Source organism: Pan paniscus, chromosome 4 (assembly GCF_029289425.2).
Source record: "Pan paniscus chromosome 4, NHGRI_mPanPan1-v2.0_pri, whole genome shotgun sequence".
NCBI classification, from domain to species: Eukaryota; Metazoa; Chordata; class Mammalia; order Primates; family Hominidae; genus Pan; species Pan paniscus.
The window spans coordinates 117,126,627-117,149,881 of record NC_073253.2 but is presented as its reverse complement, the minus strand read 5'-3'; the positions used below and the strand labels follow the sequence as shown (position 1 = coordinate 117,149,881).

Genomic DNA, 23,255 nt, shown 5'->3' with positions numbered 1-23,255 from the left:
ACATCTCTTCAATCTATTCTTTCTAACTGATATTTTGTATTCTTTGACCAACATATCCACAACCCCTGGCAACTACCATTCTGTTCTCTGTTTCTATGAGTTTGATTTTTTCAGATTCCACATACATATGAGATCATGCAGTATTTGTCTTTCTGTGCCTAGCTTATTTCATTTAACATAGTGTACTTCAGGTTCACAAATCACAAAATTTCCTTATTTTTTAAAGGCTGAATAATAGTCCATTGTGTATATATACCACATTTTAAAAATCCATTTACCTGTTGATGGACATTTACATTAATTCCATAACTTGGCTATTGTCAATAATGCTGCAATTAACATGGGAGTGCAGATATCTCGTCAACATACTGACTTGATTTTTATATATATATATAACCAGAAGTGAGATTGCTAGATCATATGATAGTTCTATTTTAATTTTTTTTTGAGGAGCGTCCATACTGTTTCTTGATATGCTGCACCATTTTACATTCCCACCAACAGTGGACAAAGTTTCTCTTTTTTCCACATCCTCACCAACACTTGTTATTTTTTGTCCTTTTGATTATAGCTATTCTAACAGATGTGAGGTGATACCACATTGCAGTTTTACTTTGTATTTCTCTGATAAGTAGTGATGTTGAACATTTTTTCATATATCTGTTGGCCATTTGCATGTCTTCTTTTGCGAAATGTCTATTTAGGTTCTTTGTCCATTTAAAAAATTGGGTTATTTATTTTCTTGCAATTGTGTTTTTTGAGTTCCTTATATACTTTGAATATTAACCTCTTACATGTATGGTTTACAAATACTTTCTCCCATTCTATGGGTTCCCTTTTGACTCTGTTGATTGTTTTCTTCGCTGTGAAGAAGATTTTTAGCCTGATGTAGTCTCATTTGTCTAGTTTTGCTTTTGTTGCCTGTGCTTTTGGGGTTATATCCAAAAAAATCTTTGCTGGATCGATTTTGGGGACCTCTCTAGACTTTCATCTTGAAAAAGAAAGTTTTCATTAAGTCATTTGTTTATGTATAGGACAAGAAAGAAATATATCAAAATGACTTATATAGAATTATTTCATAAGTTATTCTTATTAATGGTACAAATGTGAATAGTATAGAATTTTAGAAGAAACAAATCTGGCAATATCTATGAAAATAAAATATACATATTTTTGAACCTATTATTATTTTTGGAAACCTACAGAAATGAAACTACCAGTCCACAGGGGCATATATTCAATGATATTTACTCCAGCATTGTTCATGGGGGCCAAAACGAACACAAAACAAAACAGTAATCAAGATGAATGCCCAGCAAGAGATGAATGACTACATTATGATATGTCAACATCATGGAGTATTATGTAGCTACTCAAAGAATAAACTAAAGTTATAAAATGGTACAAGTTGTGTTGAAGGAATTTACACTATGTGCTATTGAATGGTAAAACTAAATGTATAATATCCCATTAACAAAAACCAAAATCTTATATATTTATAACACTTTTATTCATGTATATGCCTACATATGTTTGTGTATGTGATTAAACTGTTATAGAAGGAAGCACGGAAGAATTCTTTTTTTTTTTTTTTTAACATGGGGTCCTTGTTGAAGACTCTCACAGTCAGACTCCCTGGAAAGCGGTTCTGAGACAGAGATTGGCATTCAAGGAGTGAATGGGGGAGTGGCAGAGGGCTTCTTGTGTCAACCACTGAAGGGAAATGAAGGTAGATCAAGCTTAGGGAGGGGTTGGGCTGTGATGAAGTCACAGCAAAAACTGGTTCCACAAGGCCCTCTGGAGCTGAAATATCCCTGATATCCCTGCATGGTTTTTCCAAATAGGAGCAAGGGGGCTTTGTTTCCTGACATTCTCTGTATGCTTTCCCCTTCCAGGCCTCAGCACTGACTAGTCATTGGCTGTGGACTGCCCCAGGAAGGAGGTAAGATGTCATACCCGCAGCTCTCTTCAGCTGAGGGTGAAACTTGGAAGGAAGGATTCGCCTGTGAGCCATCAACTGTCAGCATTCCCAGAAGCTGAGAAGTAAGTTCTTTAGTCCTGAAAAGGGTAAGGAAATCTAGTTGGAATACCATAGTGTCTTCTAAAGGACTGAGTGAAGAATATGGTTGAAATGGGGGAGAGGAGAGGAAGAGGTAGCCATAAAAGAAAAGAAACAAATAATTTTAATAAAATAATGTAAAGAAATGGTAAATGTTACTCTCACTGCAAAGCTTATGGGAGTAATAATACTATGAAACATTCATAATGTTTTCCCTGAATAAACCTCCTTCTGAAATCTTTCTCAATCCAGTTTTCCGGGTCATCCTTACTTTTTAATGTACTGTATTTTCTTTGACAACACTGAAGAAATAAAATGCTCAGTAAAGAAGTATTGAGAAGTAAGCTTAAAGGTTTTATTTTTGGAAGGATAAATGGCTGATGGAGGTAGTTGCATCAGTCTATACACTTGGTGCAGTATTTTGGCTATGGGAGCTGTATTCTCACTAAGATCTGTATTGGAAGAAGAAAATGGTTGGGATAAATAGGTAAGCTTGTTTATAATATACTGTGCCTCAATATGTTACAAAATAGCTCTGAACTACTTTAGCTAGATTACACACACAGCTTTATAGTTTGATTTGCTTATTGAACAGCTATCATGTGCCAGGGAGTTTATTCGGCCCTGGGGACTAGAAACTAAAGATGGTGATTCAGAGCTTGTAGGATAGACAGACAAATAAAAGGCAATCACGGAGTGATAAGCATTGTGGTATGGATAGATACCGTGCTCTAGGAGCTAAAATGACTACCCAAACACAAACTAGAAGATAGTAAGTAGAGGATATCAAAGCTTCTGGGAAGATGAAATTTCTGAATTATGGGGTGGATATTAGGGCCGGTGAATAGCAAGGAAGAAAACTGGAATGTAATAAGGGCACACTTGGGGAACTGTAAGTAGTTCAATGGGTTGCTGTTGAGACTGTAAGCAGTGTGGATTAGGATGAGGACTATTAAGACATGCTGTTGCAGAAAGAGCAGGGACAAGACCATCGTCCAGATCCTGACAGGAAACACATGGCACAGTCAAGTGGAATTATTTGAAGAGAGTATAATAAAGCAGCTATTTACAAAAGATGGGGAGGAGAGGAGACCAAGAGTTGGATAATTCCTCCCCAGGCGTGATGCAGGAAGAATTACTGGGGTTTTTTTGGAACCTGGAGACAAAGGAACTAAGTAGAGGGGAGCTGCCTTACAGAAGATATCGCTTCTGTGGAGGGATGCTGCAAACCTGCAGCGACACTGAACACAAAGAGCTGAGAGAAGAAATACCTTGATGGGACCACAGGGCTCCATAGAGCAGGGGGGCCCATTAATATGTTCTTGTAGTTCAGCATCTTGAAGCATGGGGAGAGGTGGAGAAGAGCAGAGAGTGGGTCTGGAGAGCAGACTGAGGCAGAGTAAATGTGGGAAGAAAACTTAGGAGACTATGCCAGTGGTCTGGGTGTCTGGGAGAGCAGTCATGGTAGTTGTGTTAGTGGAAAAGATGCAGAGTACAGATACAATCTAGAGATATTTAGAAAGTAAAAATCTCCAGACCTTGGCAACTATGTGGACATGGAAGTCGGGGGAAAGAAAATTGTTAAGCATGATTATCAGGTTTCTGACTAAATTAGATGCACTTTGTGAAAAAAATTCATTTTTCCTTTTGACGGTTATAACTTTTCTCCATATTTCCACTAACTCTTCCCACAAATCTTCATTTATTGCAATGATATTTCATCTATGCTTGATCGGTTTCCCTACGTTACAAAATGAACTCATGTCCTCTTCTTACTTACTCAGTCACTACATCTTCAGAGATTTCCACCCCCGAGTTTCCTCCCCAAGTTCACACAGCACCTTACTTCCTTCTAACTGCCTCCTCTTTTGGATGTACTCTGTGTGCAATTAGCAATGAATGGAAGTAGCATGCTGTCAGTTAGAAGTTTTGTGTCATTAAAATTCGTTGGTGACCTTGAATTTTCCAGTTATAGTTTCTGTTTATTTCTATCTTGCTCATGTTTCCTTCTTCATAATTACCCCTCTTGTTATCCAAACAACCTATGTCCTTTGCTCTTTCAAGATTACTAATACAATATGTAGTGTCTAAGTATTTAAAAATGCAGAGTAGCCAGTAATAATATACAGTAGTTCACCCTAAAATAGTCAAGTTATTCCTCAAACACATTTTGTATGTATCTGTAAAGAAAATGTTGGAAACAAGTCTATCAAAATCTTTTTCTGTTTCAGTGATGGAATTGACTCTCCTGAACTCATGCACAGAAGAAAAAATAAAATACCATCAATTATTTTGTGTTACTATCCTTGTCACGATAACTATTTTTTTCATTTGACCATATGAATCCAGTTGTGTATATATTTCATATGTGACAATAAAATACTGAAAACAAGAAACTGAATTCAGGTAATGCTGACATTTGTAACATTTTTGGTGTTAATTTTGAAAATAGATCTAATATTACAGATTTGACATTATTATATTCCATTAATGATAATAGTTAGGTTCATAAATCACACATTCTTTAAGATGAAGCAGAAAGTTCATATTATCTGGTGGAAAAGAAGCATGACTACTTTCAGCTTGGCTTTGCAAGTTGAAACTATGCAAAGTGAGTTTAGTAATCATGGAAAAAATCATGATTTTTGTGTAGCGTTTAAATTTTTTGTCAAAACACTAAACACTCTCTTACTTTTGGGAATAAATATAAAGGAAAATAAAAACTAGTAAAACTAATATTTAGTACACTGTAATTAAAACAGTTGAAACATTAAAAATTAGTGTTTCATTTCTTTGAAAAAATAATGAGTAGTTTAAACAGTGCTTTTCTGCTTTTCTTCTTATAATGTAACTCAGCGCATGGAGCCAACATCTTTTTTACACCTTGGAAAATTGTCATACTCCTTTCTAAATCTGAATCCGTTTCCAAAATGTTATTTTTTATGTGTTTTGAGTGTTGTAAAATAGCTCCAAGAGTTTGATAATGTGAAGTTTTTTGCTGACATAACCTCTCTGGTATATCTTTCATCCTTTTTGTTATAACTGCTCATTTAGGTGAATAAGTTCTAATAATATTCAATTTGACTTCCTGCATGATTGCTTTTCATTTATTTGCTGCACTTACTTCTTTCGACCAGCTCCCTCTTTGGATTATCCATTTTTATAAATGTTACCTGGCTTTCTTACTGGGAAACAAGGAGACAACTACACACTTTATGATCTGGGGATAAACCTCATAACAGATGAATGATGACCAATCTCCAATCTCAGGCAGACCTTGAAAGAAGTGACATGATTAGTACCTGATCATGACCTGCATCTGGTGGTTATATGGTGATTTGTGGGCCGAAGAGCCAGCAGCAAATCAGTTCTTTATGCAATTAATTCTCAGTAAATATACTGTGGTAGCTGAAGTTTGACCTGTGTTATTGGAGTATTGCTGATATAAAACTAAACTGTAGTAACTGAAATTATGCATAGTGGAACAATGCAAAGTGAGGACTGCCTGTATTTTAATCTATGGCTAAAGGGAGAGTAAAACAAACAAAATTGTCGGGAAATGCCTTAGGCTGGATTAAACAAAAATACAAGTCCTCTTTTGATCAGTCTTCCAACTTGCTATTTGGATTACTTCTAAATTTAGTGTGGGAACATATTATAGTGAAGTGCAGTATATGTATGCTGTTTAGAAGTGAGTAAAATTAACAGCAGTTTTTAATTTATTTGCTATATTTACAGTTTACTGTTTTTGAATAGGTAATAAATTCAGGTGGTTAATGTTTGAAGAGATACTAAAGGCTATACAATGAAAAAGTCTTACTGTGTTCCCTTTCCCAACTACTATTCTTTTCATTTAGGATAACTGACATTATCCTTCCAGAGACAGTTTATGCATATATAAGCAAAAAAATTCACAAACACATTCACATCACTTTCTCTCCCTTTAAAACACAAATTCTAAGCAGCTAATATTTACTGAGTATTTTCTAGGCACCAGATAATGTGTGAACTATATATGCATTATCTCATTTAATCCCCACCATAAACTTTGTGGTAGGTTATTATTTAGTGGAGAAAAATCGGTCTCCGGCAGTTTAACTTCTTTTTTCCAAAACCACACAGTCAGTATGTGGTGGAGTAGCTATTCTCATGTAGGTATTCTGCCTTCTCGAGGGGAGGCTCTTAATGACTAGATTACATTGCCTATGATCTGTATATAGGTCATGCAATTCCAATTCAGTAGTCTAGCAGTCCTTTTACGGTATTGGAAATTCTTTTTGCTGTTTCAATCTGTGAAAACATGGTGCTTAGGGTGTTTGAGAGAAACTAAGGTATTTCCAAAAGCATTAGATATCTTTCTCAAGAGAATATTTGGCCATCATCTGTACTGGGAAATTGGCCGACTTGCTTGGAGGAAGCCCAACCCTGAGTGCATGTCTGTGTCTGTTCTCCAGAATTGCCAGGCAGTCCCACTCCTTGTTGGGCATTGGAATTCCATCTGATACTCAGTATATATGCATTTATGCATGCACACACACATTTCTTTATTTATTCCTTCATTGACAAATATACCTATTAAGTGTCTTAATCATGCACAATAGAAATATGAAGTTCAGGAAAGCTAAAAATCACATCCCAAAGCCTATGTACTTTTCTGATTTTATTACCTGAGAGCTGCTTGGCAGTTTATGCTAACAGCCTGTTATAAGCAGAGATAATACACTTGTCAGTTCTGCTTAGCAATTGTGCGTGTTTCCCAGACGTCTATTTTCTGAATACATCTCTTGGTGCAGTTTTGGAGGGAGTGGAGAAATGTCTTGTGAGGGAGTCTTTTTCTCCACCATGCATTCCTCTCACTTTTCTTTGTTGCATTGAAGGTGCTGGATGTTTTCTCTTGCCTTTTATCCAAGTGCAGAAAGCTTGAAGTTCATGTTCAAAATTTTAAAAAGTCAGGTCACACACACACACACACACACATGCACACACACACACTCACTCTTTTTTTCTGGGAGATCTTGGCATGAATTTTAAGGGCTTCTCCAAGAAACTTCTACCTTTTAAATGAATTACACAAAACCTGATTAATAATTGAATATGAAGGATGATGATTTTCAAGAGCTACTAATGTTAGGGGACTGTACTATATGTTTTTCTGCAAGTCTGAAGGCCTTGGATCTTGGTATCACTGGGTATTTATGTTCAAAATTAATACAATCTATTCTAATATTTAGGGGCTTGGAATCATTTCTTTCAATTACTAGGTTTCTGTTTAGAAATATACCCTCCATTTTGCTCAATTCCAGGAACATATTTTTTAAATTGTGAAAGCTTCTGTATTTGTTTTAAATTTTAGACATAGGGTAAACACTTATTTCCTATCTGTAAAATAACTTATATTGACTTATTTTTGTAATAATACCTGAAACATAAAATTAAAATATTTCTGTATAGAGATAGCCATATCTCAGTCAATTATCTAATTTGCTACTTTATTTAGAAGTTTGAGCTCAACCCATGTAAGCACCCTAAATGTGACCTCTTCTCATTTTAAAACCTGTCACTTCTTCCCTCTTCCGTGCAAGCTAGTTTGGAATGACATGTTCTTCCAGGTTGCATCTGAGCTCTTTATCTTGTGCTCTGTTCTTCTATGGAACCTTGTTCTATCACTTGCCTCTCATGTTTCTCCCTTTTGCTGACTTATTTCCTTAGCCTAGCAATGTTCACAGCCATCCTTACCCTCTTTCTCCTTCAATTATTTTTAAAAAATAAACTCAAAAGAGAATTCTATGTTCTCCACCTCATTTATTTTACCACCACTCTTGAAGTCCCTCTTCTAAAATAATCAATGACTTATGATGGCCAACTCTGATGAATCCGTAATCTAATTAAACTGCAGGATTTGATAGAAGTTCTGTCATCTCATGGCTTACAAGTCCAGTGTTCCCTTTTCTGTATCCTTTCATGAGTTCTTTATTGAATCTCTCCTAAATGTAGACCTTCTCCCACTTTCTACGTTTCTGTATTTGGGTCCCTCTCCTCTGTTTCTCTTTTGTCTCCTGTTTCCTTTGTCAGTTCAGCTTTTTCACAGTTTTACTTATCAACTTTATATAAGTAACTTCCAGATTCATTTCTCTGATATTAACTGATATTGAGAGAGATTGAGAGAGAGGGAGTGGGGAGAAAGAGAGAAAGGCCTGGGGAAAGAGTTATAATGATACCTCTTTGACCTAACTATTCATATATCTATATGAATGTTAAGACCAAAAAGGTATCATATTCATATATTCATATACATGTGAATAGTGAGGTCAATATACAATATACATAGAGTACATACCATATCCAATATACATGTGTATACAAGCAATATACACACAGTATTATGTTGTATACATATATTAATATATGTATATTATACATAGTATATATTATATATATTGCATATAGTATATATTATTGTATGCATATTGTTGTTGGGAGCAAGCCCCCCAGAATCTGGCCATAAACTGTCCCCAAAACTGGCCATAAACAAAATCTCTGCAGCACTGTGACATGTTCATGATGGCCACGACGCCCAAGCTGGAAGGTTGTGGGTTTACTGGAATGAGGGCAAGGAACACCTGGCCAGCCCAGGGCGGAAAACCGCTTAAAGGCATTCTTAAGCCACAAACAATAAGCATGAGCGATTTATGCCTTAAGGGCAGGTTCCTGCAGCAGTTAACTAGCCAAACCTATTTCTTTAATTTGGCCCGTCTTAGTTAATCTAATATCTATAGAAACAATTCTAATGACTGGCTTGCTGTTAATAAATATGTGGGTAAACATCTGTTTGGTGGTCTCAGCTCTGAAGGCTGTGAGACCCCTGATTTCCCACTTCATACCTCTATATTTCTCTGTGTGTGTGTGTCTTTAATTCCTCTAGCGCCGCTGGGTTAGGGTCTCCTCCACCGAGCTGGTCTCGGCAAGTGGCGTCCATTCGTGGGGGCTCGAATCCAGGTCGAAGGGTCGCAAGAGTGACGGTTGGAACAGAAAACTAGCTGGAGGACACCGAGTACTCTTAAAGCAATCCCTGTGGTGAGTAAGAAGGGGAGCTCGGAAGCATCAGGGTAACAATGGGACAGGTATGGGGTCTGGTTCGCTCCACCTTGGAACTTTTTCACAGATAACAAGGAGGAACAAGAGTATAGCGAAGTAGCAGAAGAGGTTACAGAGCATGTTTATTTGCTGGCTAAAGCTAAAGCGGCAAAGGAAGGAGAGGTTCATCCCTACCATTCTGCACACCCTCTTTATTATTTTGAAGAAAATGACCCCCCAGATCTTTCTTTTCCGGAGGACACTGGGCAAAAAATAGTTGCCCCAGTGACTGTTCGAGCAGCGCCTCGAGTGACCGCTCTTAGTTCTATTCAGTCAGGAATTCAGCAAGCTAGACAAGAGGGTGATTTAGAGGCTTGGCAGTTCCCTGTTAGAATACACCCCCTAGATCAACAGGGAAATATTACAGATACATTTGAACCTTTTCCTTTTAAATTACTCAAAGAATTTAAAGAAGCTATTCATACTAAAAAAGAATGTAGAAAAAATCAGTGAGTCAGGCCACCAGATAGGGGAAAAAAGAACACTGCTGATCCTGAAATATGTCCAAAATGTAAAAAAGGAAAACACTGGGCTAGTCAGTGTCACTCTAAGTTTGATAAAGATGGGAACCCAATTTCGGGAAACGCCATGAGGGGCCTGTCCCGGGCCCTGTTCTAAACCAGGGCATTTCCAGGTCAGGCCATTCCCTCACCCCTGTACAATGTCTGTCCCCTGCCACAGCCAGTAGTGCCGCAGTAGATTTATGCTGCACAAAAGCTGTGAGCTTTTTGCCTGGGGAACCCCTGCAAAAGGTCCCAACAGGAGTCGGTGGACCCTTGCCAGCAGGGACTATAGGATTACTTTTAGGAAGGTCTAGCGATAGTTTAAAAGGCGTACAAATACATACAGAAGTCATTGATTCCGATTACAATGGAGAAATTCAAATTGTTATATCTACTTGTGTTCCCTGGAAAGCAGAGCCAGGAGAGCGCATAGCACAGCTCCTGATTGTGCCGTATGTGGGAATGGGAAAAAGTGAAATTAAACGAACCGGAGGATTTGGAAGCACAAATAAACAAGGCAAAGCAACTTATTGGGTAAATCAAATTACTGATAAACGTCCTACCTGTGAAATAACTATTCAAGGAAAGAAATTTAAAGGTTTGATAGATACAGGAGCAGACATTTCAATAATTTCTCTACAGCACTGGCCGTCCACGTGGCCAATTCAACCCACTCAATTTAATATAGTTGGAGTTGGTAAAGCCGCTGAAGTATATCAAAGTACTTATATTTTGCATTGTGAGGGGCCTGATGGACAACCTGGGACTATTCAACCAATTATAACTTCTGTACCTATAAATTTATGGGGAAGATATTTATTACAACAATGGGGAGCACAAGTTCTAATTCCAGAACAATTATACAGCCCTCAAAGTCAACATACAATGCATGAAATGAGGTATGTCCCTGGTATGGGACTAGAAAAAAATTTGCAAGGTTTGAAAGAATCGCTTCAAGCGGAAAAACAAAGTTCCCGCCAAAGGTTAGGAAAAAATTTTTGATGGCAGCCATTGTTAAGCCTCCACAACTTATACCTTTACAATGGTTAACAGATAAGCCAATTTGGATAGAACAATGGCCACTAAGTAAAGAAAAACTGGAGGCTTTAGAGAAATTAGTTGCTGAACAATTAGAAAATGGGCACATAGCTCCAACATTTTCTCCTTGGAATTCTCCAGTTTTCGTAATTAAGAAAAAATCAGGTAAATGGAGAATGTTAACTGACTTAAGAGCCATCAATTCAGTTATACAACCTATGGTAGCATTACAGCCAGGATTGCCTTCTCCTGCTATAATTCCAAAAAATTGGCCTTTAATAGTCATAGATTTAAAAGACTGTTTCTTTACTATCCCTTTAGCTGAGCAAGACTGTGACCAGTTTGCATTTAGAATTCCTGCAGTAAACAACCTGCAGCCTGCTAAGCGTTTTCATTGCTTTACAGATGGGTCTAGTAATGGTAAAGCTTCTTATTCTGGCTCAAAAAGTAAAGTTTTTCCGATGTCCTATACCTTAGCTTAAAAAGCGGAGCTTGTAGTGGTAATTGAGGTATTGACTGCTTTTGATATGCCTATTAATGTGATTTCTGATTCTTCATACTTGGTTCACTCCACACAGTTAATTGAAAATGCTCAGTTACGATTTCTTACAGATGAACAACTGGTGACTTTATTTACCCAATTGCAAACAGCAGTTAGGAGTAGAATGCATCCTTTTTACATCACTCACATTAGAGCTCATACACCTCTTCCAGGACCTTTAACTAAAGGGAATCAAACGGCTGATCGCCTAGTTGCTACTGCAATATCTAATGCTAGACACTTTCACAATGTAACTCATGTTAATGCCTCTGGTTTCAAACGCAGATACAGCATTACCTGGAAAGAAGCTAAAGCTATTATCCAGCGATGCCCAACTTGCCAAATGGTACATTCCTCATCTTTTACAGGAGGAGTTAATCCTTGAGGACTGGAACCTAACTCACTTTGGCAAATGGATGTCACACCTGTTCCCTCGTTTCGGAGACTAGCTTATGTACATGTGTGTGTGGACACCTTTTCTCACTTTGTCTGGGCTACATGCCAAACAGGAGAGTCTTCTGCCTGTGTTAAATGTCATCTTTTGCAATGTTTTGCGGTGATGGGCATCCCAGTTTCTATTAAAACAGATAATGCCCCTGGCTATACTAGCCAAGCTCTAGCTAAATTTTTCTCTGTGGAATATTAAACACATTACTGGTATCCCATATAATTCTGAAGGTAAAATAATAACTTGGGGTAGAGGTTATGCTTGTGTTTCTCCAGGCAAAAATCAACAGCCGATTTGGATACCATCAAGACACCTGAAACCTCATGAGTCAGATTCCGGGAGGATCCCCAGGACCCCTCAGTTGCAGCCATGTTGAGACTGACGCTGAGGAGGACCCCATCTGTCACGAGCAACACCTGTTGAGTGCAGCACCCACCTGGGGACAGATCAAGAAGCTGTCACAGATGGCAGAAGAAAATCTGAGGAAAGCAGGACAACCAGTCACAATGAATAATTTAATGGTAGCTATGATAGTGGTTGATCACTATTGCTGTATTTCTTCAACAAGAGCTGACACAGAGAACAATTATACTTATTGGGCATATTTATCAATCTTGGCTGGCAATAATGCCTGGATGTAATCACTCTATGACACAGTTACACATGCTTTCTGATCTCAGTATTTACCATAATAAATCTGCTCCTATAATTGAGGCATACCGCCCTCAAAAACCTATTCGTAAACAGGATTGGACGCAGTTAGAAAAAATGAAGGTACTTGTTTAGGAAGATTGCTTTGCAGAACAGACAGAGGTGCTGCACAATGATTCCTATGGAATCATTATTAATTGGTCCCCTAAGGGAATGCTTAGCTTGAATTGCACCTCTCAGTCTGTGTGCCACAGGCACACTGTGTTCAGATCTTACCACCTCTTACGCACACACACACACATGCACACACACAGAGTACATATAGAAATATCAGGTCAAAAAGATTTTAGGATCTCATATCACAAAGCACCTTGTGGACTATAGTAAGGATCTTGACCTTGACTTTTTCTCCAAATTAAAGAAGTTATAGGAGAGTTTTGAGCGAAGAAATAACAATAAATGACTTATACTTGCAAAGGAACACTTTGGCTGCTTTGTGAAGAAGTGACTGAATGTTCCTAGGTGTGAAAGCAGTTAGATCTGTTAAGAGTGTGACATATTTGGATTGCCGGGAATATTAATTAAAAAAAAACAAAGAGTGTGACATAAAATGTAATAATGGAAAAAGGTGAGAGCTTGTACAGAAGTGGCAATGATGAAGGCTTTAAAAAGTGGTAAGATTCGGGATCTATTTTAGAGGAAGACCTGAAAGAACTTGCTGAAAGAACTGACTTTGGTATGAAAGAGAGTAGTCAAGGATGACTGAGCCATGGAAACTGGTAGACTGGAGTTTCTATTCATTATGAAGCAAAAGACTGGGTTGAACAGGTTTTGGAGGGTGGTGAAATAAAGAGTATGGCTGTGAACCTGCTAAATATGAAATGTCTATTAGGCATCTGAGGGGAAATATTGATTAGGTATTTAGATATGTAAGTCTGGAGTTCAAAGATGAGCTGAAGCAAACTAAAACATGTGATTTGTTAATGAATATATGTTTAAATAAAAGTCCCCGGATAGGATGAGATCTTTAAGGAACAAGTATAGATAAAGAAGGCCAGATGTGAGGACTGAGCTCTGGGACACTCCAAACTTTTAACGGTCAGAAAGATGGGAAGAGATTAGAAAGAGCGACTGAAATACAGAACAGTAAGCACATGTTTCAACAGAGAATGGACAAGTACTTCTAGGAAGACTGGGAAATTGACCATTGAGTTTATTAACATGAAAGTCACTATTTTTATTGACAGGAAATAAAAAGGCTAGTGTAGTGGTGAACATGGGCTTCCTTGGGAGGGATCAAGAGAGAGCAGAACAAGAGGTGGAGACAGGAAGAAGAACAACTTTTTCAAGAGGTTTTGTTGTACGAGGGAGATGAGTAAAGAGTGGTAGCTTGGTGTTTGCTGGATGGAATGTGAGTCCAGAGGTGGCATTTTTTTAAGAATGAGGAGAAATAATACAGTGTTTGCATTCTCATGGTACCAAGTGATAAAGAAGGCAAAGCTGCTGCAAGAGAGAGGATAACCGTAGGTGTGATATCCTTGTGTCCTTGCCTATGTGGGGAGGTTAGGATTGAGGACATTGGTTTTAAGGAGGAACATTGATGCAACAACCATTCTAGCAGAACACAATCTAAGTGAACACAGATATAAGCATATGATTAATTCAATGATGAAAAAGTGTGAAGTTCTCCTTTAGTACTTCTAATTTCTCAGTGAAGTAAGCGGATTATCAACTGACAGTGGGGAGGGAGAGGAGATTTGAGGAGAAAAGAGAATCTGTAAAATAATTATCTAGGAAAGCAGCTATTGAAAGTTTTTGACAGAAACACAGAATAAGAAATATCACTATCCAGGATGTAAATTCACAACACACACACACACACACACACACACACACACAGTCTCTCTTGCTCACACACTCACACACCTGAAACAAGAGCTTCAGGAAATAATACCCTTACTTCACCTACTGTCGCTTCAATTCTACTCTATTTTATTCACAAAACGTGTGTAGTGACTCAGTAAATATTTCGTGACACACTAATGGGCTGCAAGGTACAGTTTGAAAACCATTCATCTAGAAAAATGGAAGAGATTTTGTATAGAAATATAACAGGATTCCTGAGCAGCAAAATAGGCCCACTTAAGAATAGAATGTAAAGTGAGAATGATCAACAAAATCAACAAAATCAACAAAAATCATTATGCATTCCCCCACCTCCAATTATCCCTCCTGCTGAGATCTCTATTCTCAAATATCCTATTCTCTAGTAACTCAAATTTTAGACCCATCACTTTTTCTCCCACACCTCATTTCTTTTGCTCCAATCATTAAATTGATCACAAAATTGAAATGATTCTGCCTCTAAACTCTTACCAGAATCTCTGTTTGTATTTCCATTGGTTTTACCATAATTCTGGCCTTTATTGCTTTTCCCTCCATCTTACGTTTTGCTTTTCTTGTCTTATTATAATAATGGCTGTCCATTATAACAAATGTATTTTTAAGAGACATGTAATTAAAGAAAATAAATATCAACCACAATCTCACTATTTAAAAGAATTTTCTGGCTTTGCTTGTTGGTATATATACTTTGTCATTTTATATACGTATATAATTTGTCTTATAATTGTACATATAGAATTATATAACCCCATCATGTAATATTCCTCATGTTTAACATAAAACATTGAGAATGTCTATCCACCTCATAAGGTGTTTGTACAAAATCATATTTAACAATAGCTGCAGAGTATTCTGTGTAGTAATCTAAACCACTGAGTGTTTGGTGTTTTAATCTAAGCCATTTTGTTGCGCTTGTGCCGTAATATGCATGTAGCTCTCAGGTCTTGGACTGCAGGGAGCACAATTTGCCAAGAGCCTCAGCGGCCGTGCTCTGAAATTGATTCATTACTTGGTTCGCTGCAAGTCCATACTTCCCAGTCAATACCTAAATACAGGAAACGTACTTAGGCTCATTTCTGGGAGACTTGGGATTCCTCTGACTAGTGTCTTTGGCTTGAGGCCTCCCTGACAGCCTTGCAGACCTTTCCAAAGAAATATGCACAACTTCCCTTCTTCATCCCCCGGGGGATTACATTTGCATGAAGTCTGAAGGCTCTCCCTGCTTCTCCCACTTGCTGCTTTTCCATTTTCTCTCAGAGGTCTGTTTCCCCTAATTTCTTGTACACTTAATCCCATTTTGGCATCTGTGTTTCAGAAAACCCAAACTAACAGAGATATTTAGGTTGTTTTCAGATTCTTATTCTGTATAACCAGACTAAGCTTCAGATTGTTCAATTCTGAGCACTGTTTTCTTCTGTTAAGAGCCTTTGAAGACCTTGCTTTTGTCCCCTGAATTAAGCCCAAACCCTTCTCACCTCTGTACTCTGCCGCAGCTCATCTTTCCAATCACCACTCAGTGTTCTAGTCTATTCCAATGCTGGACTCTCCCACTCCTCACTTCCATGCCTAAAGAAAACGTCTACCTGACTAGATGCCTCCTCTATTCTGGATCCCTTCTTGACTTTTTAAACCCCCATGTTCTTTTCTGTCCATTTTAAAGACCACAGAAAGGTGTTTTATGCAGTGTTTTCACTCTTCTTGCAGGTTAAAAGAGAGACTCAATGGTGAAGTATATAGAGTGTGGAATCAGGTCTGGTTTTTTATATTACCAACATTAAAACAACAAAACACTGAGATTGCATATGTTTGGAAAACACTGAGCTAAACAAAAATAATTAAAGCTTTTATATTTATTAACTGCAAAACTTCCCAGAGCCCTTAAAATGTTAATATATGCTGTGATTTTCCAAGACCAACACTGATAATTCATGTAGCTTACCCCAAATTTGACTACGAATTCTTTTAAAAAACGATCTCCAGACAGTACTGCTTCTTGGGACACACTGGGAAAAGGCAAAAGCTGTCATAGCATTTTTGCATGTATAATTTTCACAGTACTAAATATTCTTCACTTATAGTTATTTGTATATTTTTATCCATTTTCCCACTTTAGCGTTTTGCATAAGGTATTGAATATGGCAGGCACTTGTTGAATTAAAAATCACAGAATTTAAGTGTAGGTTCATATTCTGATAATACTTGGCAACTGGAGAACGTTAGTTTGCACCCTCTTTCAGTAGCTTTTTGGAGTCTTTTTCTATACCATAGTTACCTGTGCTATCTTCGAGCCTGGGAAAATAACTGCCTTGATGGTTAATAAAAAGCCCTTGTTAAACATGGGCAAAACATTTTTTTCTACAAATCACTTTATTGGAGGAATAGTATAACAGAAGAATATAAAGATGGAGGTGATTTTAAGGGCAAGAAAGCAGGAGACAGCCGACTTTGGTCTTTGGATCCACTAGCCTGGGAGGAAGGCAGCTCGTGGCTTAGTTCTGCTTGTTTTCATTTCCAAGGGTATGTGTGTCAAAAAGGTACTCCGCCAGGCCAGCATCCGGGGCCCCCATCTTCACTAAGTTGTGCACGTGGTCACCTAGTTCTTTGATAGACTTCACCTGCTCATTCAGGTAGTAGGTTTCCAGGAAATCGCACAAATGGGGGTCACCTTTGTCTGAGGCTAGAGCGTGCAATTCCAGCAACGACTGGTTCACGTTCTTTTCCAAGAGTAGAGCACACTCCATGGCATGCAGCCCGCTTTCCCAGTCGTCCTGGTCCGGCTTCTTGATGTCCTGCAGGCGGATCCGGCCTCCTCGCTGGTTCTGCAGCCTCATCAGCTTCTCCGCGTGCTCGGTCTCCTCCCGAGACTGGTGAAGGAAATACCTGGAGAAGTTGTTCAAGGCCACGTCATCCCGGGAGAAGTAATAGGCCATGGACAAGTACACGTAGGACGCATAGAGCTCGAGGTTGATCTGGCGGTTGATGGCAGCCTCGGAGTCGGGGTGGAAGTTCTGGCGCACCCGAGAGGGGCCGGCGGCGGGCCCGGTAGGGTCCCGGGAGGAGGCGGCTGCGGCCAGGGGACGGCGGGGGGCGATCTGCTTGGGGTCCGAGGGGCACCCCGGGGCCCAACGCAGCGGGAGCGCGAAGCAGCGGCGCACCGGGCACAGAGACGCCAGCGAAGGACTGATGTGCCTGGAGAGGAGCCTGAAGCAGGACAGCATAGCGCCGCCTCCTTGGAAGTGGGCAAACTGAGGCCCGGCCCTCTTGGCGCGGGGTCGGGCGCTGGAGGAGTCAGATCTGATCAGAACGTGGCCCTAGGCAACGGTGACTGCGTCACACGCCCCTTCTCTTCCAGAGGCGCGGGGTTCCACTCGGAGGGCGCCGGGGAAGCGCCGCTGGGGGCTCTGGGGACCCGCGTGGGGCGCAGTCTAGGCGGAGGCCAGCGCAGATGCCCAGTCACGATTCCGTGAGCATTCGCCCCCACCGACGACGCGAGATTTCTGCTCTTTGGCGATTGTCACTGATTTCACCTGCGTTAAAAAGGCTGTCAGGAGAGTAGGCACTGGGACTTCCCAAAGAAGGGACCAAGCTGTACTCCCCCTTCTTCTCTGACCTTTTCATAAGGACCAAGAGCTGGACTGGCAACACAGTGAAAAGGGTGAACCAAAAGTCACCAATTTACCTGTGAGAATAAAGGTCCACATCCAAAGCAAGTGTACGTAAATTAACTGGTTATTTAACATGTAAGTATGGAAACAATTGCCAGCATAGTGGGAAAATTTTTAAGACCCTGTTTCTTTTAAAATACATGCATAGTTTATTTTTAAACATAAAATGTATCTTCATTGTAAAGAAATGAAATACTGTAGGCCGGGTGCCGTGGCTCACGCCTTTGGGAGGCTGAGGAGGGCGGATCACGAGGTTAGGAGATCGAGACTATCCTGGCTAACACGGCGAAACCCCGTCTCTACTAAAAACACAAAAAATTAGCCGGGCTTGGTGGCAGGCTCCTGTAGTCCCAGCTACTTGGAAGGCTGAGGCAGGAGAATGGCGTGAACCCCGGGAGGCGGAGCTTGCAGTGAGCCGAGATCGCGCCACTGCACTCCAGCCTGGGCGACAGAGCAAGACTCCGTCTCAAAAAAAAAAAAAAAAAAGAAAAGAAAAAAGAAAGAAAGAAATGAGAAATGAGATACCGTAGCAACCCTAGGAGGAATAAAATGCCTCTGAACTCAAAATATGTTACTTTCCCATCTTTTCTTAGTGCAGAGATTATATCCTCTTAAAATAGCTCTTTAAAAATTAAACTTTAAATAGCATTTAGTGTTAAAGTAGTATTTATGTAATTGTTGTGGGGTCCTGAAGAAAAAAGGATAAGCACACAGAAGAAAATTCAAAACAACCCTAATTAGTCTTCTGCCGAGATTACTATTGTTAAAATGTTGATGGTAATGCTCAGAGGTTTAAAAAAATGAAAAACGTGTATTACAGACCCACAAAAGCAAATACAGACATATAAAACAGCTTTATATAGAGATATATAATTGACATACAATAAACTGCAGTTGCGGATAGTTCATGTGAATAGAGTCAACAGTATGTGCTCCTTTTTACTTGCTTTCTTTTAGTCAGTGTAATTATTTTAGGTTCCATCCACACTGTATCTTGTTTCAGTAGTTCCTTTTATTGCTGAGTAGTATTCCATTGTATGGATATACCACAATTCGTTTATCCTTTCATCTGATGATGGACATTTTTGTTGTTATAGTTTTTGGCTATTAAAATGAAGTCGTTATAGACATTCCTGTACCAGTCTTTCTGTGGTCAGATGCTCTCATTTCTCTTGATAAAATACCTTGTAGGAAAAGCCAGATTACATGATAGGTATATGTTTAATTTTTAAAGAAATTTCCAAACTGTTTTCCAAGGTGATTATGGCGTTTTACATTCCCATCAGCAGAGTGTTAAGAGTTCAAGTTCCTTCACATTTTATGCTTACACATGGTATTGTCAGTCATTTAATTTTCATTAAAATTTAAAAATTTCTAATGACTGTGTGCTGGTGTTTCAATGTGTTTTTAATTTGCATCTCTATGATGATTACTGATGCTCAGTATGTTTGCACCTGCCTTCTGTCAACCACATATTCTTGGTGAAGTGTATATTCAAATCTTTGTCCATTCATATATTGAGCTATTTGTTTTTGTTATGGTTGTTTGATTCTTATGGTTATTATCTGTGTCTTTGATATTAGCACTGCTTCTGTTTAGGTCTTCTTTATGTTATCTGTATATTACTGTGTCTATATTACTTTCCCTTATCTCCTTGGTCAGCTCACATTATCTTTCTAGGTTAGTTGCCTTAGTTGTGAATTGAGGAAACTATTTACCTCCCATGGGTGGTTGAAAGAATTAAATAAGAGAATGCATATGGAGCATTTATCACAGTGCTTGACACAGGATAAGCATTTGGAATACCCTTTAGTAGTTTTTATTGGATAATTCCTGTTTAATTATTCAAAATTAAGTATCTTAATTATTCAGTAAGCAAGTATTATTGTTATTGAATATGAAAAGATCTTTACAGCTTACAAAGGATGTTTACAGATATTATATTGTTGCTATAATATATGGGTAGTGAGGTGAAAATTCTTGTATTATATGGGAGTGTCAAACTTGTAGTTTACTAGTAAGCTCCCTGCTCTCATATAGCTTCTTAAAAGCTATATTACATTATATTATTTCCCTGTAAATAAAAGGGATGCTTAAGATCTAGTTGCACTTAAACTTTGCTATTAGAAGGTGATTGATATTCACCAGGTAATTTCTCACTAGTTTTCACTTCTCCACACCCATCTTTAATTTTATTTTCCCCCAAATTTTTCTCTTCCTAAAATATAGTTCCCTAAAGAGAGGTTATGAAAATGATTGTTTAGAGTAGTATTAAATGTTGACTGCTGCTACTAACGTTTTAGGAAAATTGATGCTCTTCATATAAATTTATCCCCTAAGTAATAAAATGCATAGATATAAAACAAATGTAATACATGAAATGTAATGCAGAAATGCCATTAAACACAATACACATTGAAATATTATGTTAATTTGTCAAAAATATTTCTTCTTCATATTACAAAACTTGTCATATAATTTGCTAGACTTTGAAAATGCAAGGATGTGATAGGTCTTATGTTTATCTTCTGGGCATTTTGATTTCTAGTATTTATAGTAAAATTAATGTTCTAAAAAAATACAAACCGAGATCATTGCCCACCACTCTTCAAAACTCATTTCTTTCTTAGTTGTAATGTCTTCGCTTCCTCTAAAACATCCTAAGCTTTCAGGCTTCTCTGGATTTCTCTCTGCTTCTTCACTTTCCTTTCCTCGCGCCTAGAACTCATCTTTCCAACCTCCTTTCACTGTTTCATCAAATATATTACCTTTTCTGTAAAGTCTTATATAGCATCATTCAGAATTAATCATTACTTTGTATTTGGTTAAGTATTTTGCTTATATCAACAGCATATTGTATTATGTTATAATTCCTTGTATATTCATGTGTGTATGTATATGTCCTTAAGGGCAGAGCCTACTATTTATTCATTTTTAAATCCCCAGGCCTCAGCCTACAGCTTGACACATATTAAAAAATAAACACATATAAATGCTTTAAAATGTCCAAATATATTGGAATAGAAATTCTTATTTCATACAGTGTACCAGTTTAGCCTAATACATTTTCATAAAGTATATCGGGAGACATCTTCACTTTAATTTAAATTACTTGAGGCTTTGCAGAAAATCTCTGTACTTGGTGGTTTCAGTCTCCAAAGGAATAACAATATTCACTCATTTCTCCTTTATAGATATATTAGACAATCATTGATGATATATGTGAAAATGCTTTGCCAATGGGAAATTAACTATATGAATGTGGATTTTTTTATTAAGCCATGTTTTGATTTATGTAATATATAGATCACATTTTATTATATTATTTACTTGAAAGCACTTTATTTTAAACACTGAACATTTTTTAGAATTTAAATACCTTGAAAAATCTTTGAAGAATATGCTACTCTTTTACATTAACACATGGGATCAGAGTCATAAACAATGAGGAAAAAAGGTAGAAAGTAACTTGACCCCTTTATATTTGCATTTGTAATGAAGACATTTTTCTCTTTTTCTCATTTTTAAAAAATTCTCTTTTATATAACAAAGTCAGTCATGTAAGCAACTCTTCATTTTCATTGCTGACCTTGGTCCCTTCTAAAATTACTTGCTGTCAGAAGCCTGTAATGTGATGAAGCCAGGGTGGAGATAAGTCCATTGATCACTATGGATTATGCACTTGCTGTTAATGGAATATTTGAGGGTTTTGAATAGAAAACAATATAGGGTTTGTTTTCTACTTTTTGGGAAAAGAAAAAGCATATAATATATGTATTGCTCTGTTATCACTAGGAAGTCTCTTAGAATTCTGACGAGAGTAGTTGGACTCAGCTATGGAGTACTTTTCTTTGCCTTATGCTGGGGTCCACTGAAAACTGGGAACGTTTTAGGTAAGAACCATATACGAGTCAGAACCAAACTCCCAAGTGTAGTACATACTGCCTTTAAAACCAAAAGAGGTCTAGCAAATTCTGCTTTTTTCATTCATTTTATTCATTTAGGAATGGAAGTGCAAGGTGCAGTAACTCTTTACCTTGCAAGAGATGTTGGCTTTTCCTAAACCACTGGACTCTTAAAACTTCACCAATATTCCAGTCACTGGTTACCTTTTACCCTCTTAGCTGACTATCCAGAGTACTTTTTCACTTATTAGGTCTATTAACTTAGTGTCATCATTCCAATATGGTGGAATGTTCAAATAAGCCAGTTGTCTTTAGATTTATCATGACAGCAGGCAAGTTAGCATATCTCTGGAGCAAGACTGAATATATACTGTTGCCCATCCTAGATGGATGTAAACTACCTCAGATGCTTTCATGAAGAATATTGAAAATTACATATGCACCCAAATCAAAATTCACATACCATGAACTAGAGACTTAGTTGGTCTGTTTTAGTAAAGACACCACACCCAGGATAAGAGCTGTGATTGTGGATACTGCCTGGACAAGTCCACCATACTTCACTAATATTTTTTTGTTTTTTGCAGAGTCTACATTGGTGAATTAAATGGTGATAGAGTGGGAACCAACACCCCTGCCTCATTTAATTCTTTAGGGGTAAAACTAACCTCTGCCATTCCAAACAGGATGTGGAACTCATTAGTTTGAAGAACTTTGATGAATGGGAAGTTTCAGGGGCTTCCTCTTGAGTTTTCTGTGGAGATTTTTACTCCATATGTCAAGGAATCAATGTGAGGGTCCTGGTGCCTGCTAAGTATATTCATTCCAATTATGCATTTAGGAACTGAGATGATAGCAACTGGTAGGTCCATGGATATACTGTATCCACAGTGAGATAACCCTAGGGGAGGACTTCATTTGTCACAGGTCTTCCCTCTACCCTTACTACAATAATGGGCTATGGTGGTGCTTTGGGTTTCTGGATATCAGCATCAGTTGGACTCTGTATCCAACAATCCTCAAAGAATTGGGTATTTTTCTTTCTCTAGTGTATTATTACACAAGCAAATGGCCATAGATCCTTTTAGGAAAGGAAAGAGTTAATTCAAACTACATATACCTGCAACCCCAGCACTTTGGGAGGCTGAAGAGGGAGGATTGCTTGCTTGAGATCAGGAGTTTGAGATCAGCCTGTGCAACATAAGGAAACCCCATATCTCCAATAAATAAATAAATTAGCTGGTCTTGGTGGTGTATATCTATGGTTCCAGCTACTAGGAAGGCTGGGGTGGGAGAATCGCCTGAGCCCAGGAGTTCAAGGCTGCAATGAGCCGTGATTGCACCACTGCACTACAGCCTGGATGACAGAATGAGACCCTGTCTCAAAAACAATCAAAACAGCTATA

The 23,255-nt window shown here is 38.2% G+C and overlaps 1 protein-coding gene across 1 annotated transcript; it reads right to left on the bottom strand.

Annotated features, from left to right (window-relative positions):
* Positions 1-16,627: 16,627 nt before the first annotated feature.
* On the bottom strand, positions 16,628-18,863 carry FTMT (ferritin mitochondrial). Its single transcript, XM_003826703.3, has one exon. It carries the CDS (start codon positions 17,495-17,497, stop codon positions 16,769-16,771), a length of 729 nt encoding a protein of 242 aa, XP_003826751.2. The 5' UTR covers positions 17,498-18,863; the 3' UTR covers positions 16,628-16,768.
* Positions 18,864-23,255: the final 4,392 nt, after the last annotated feature.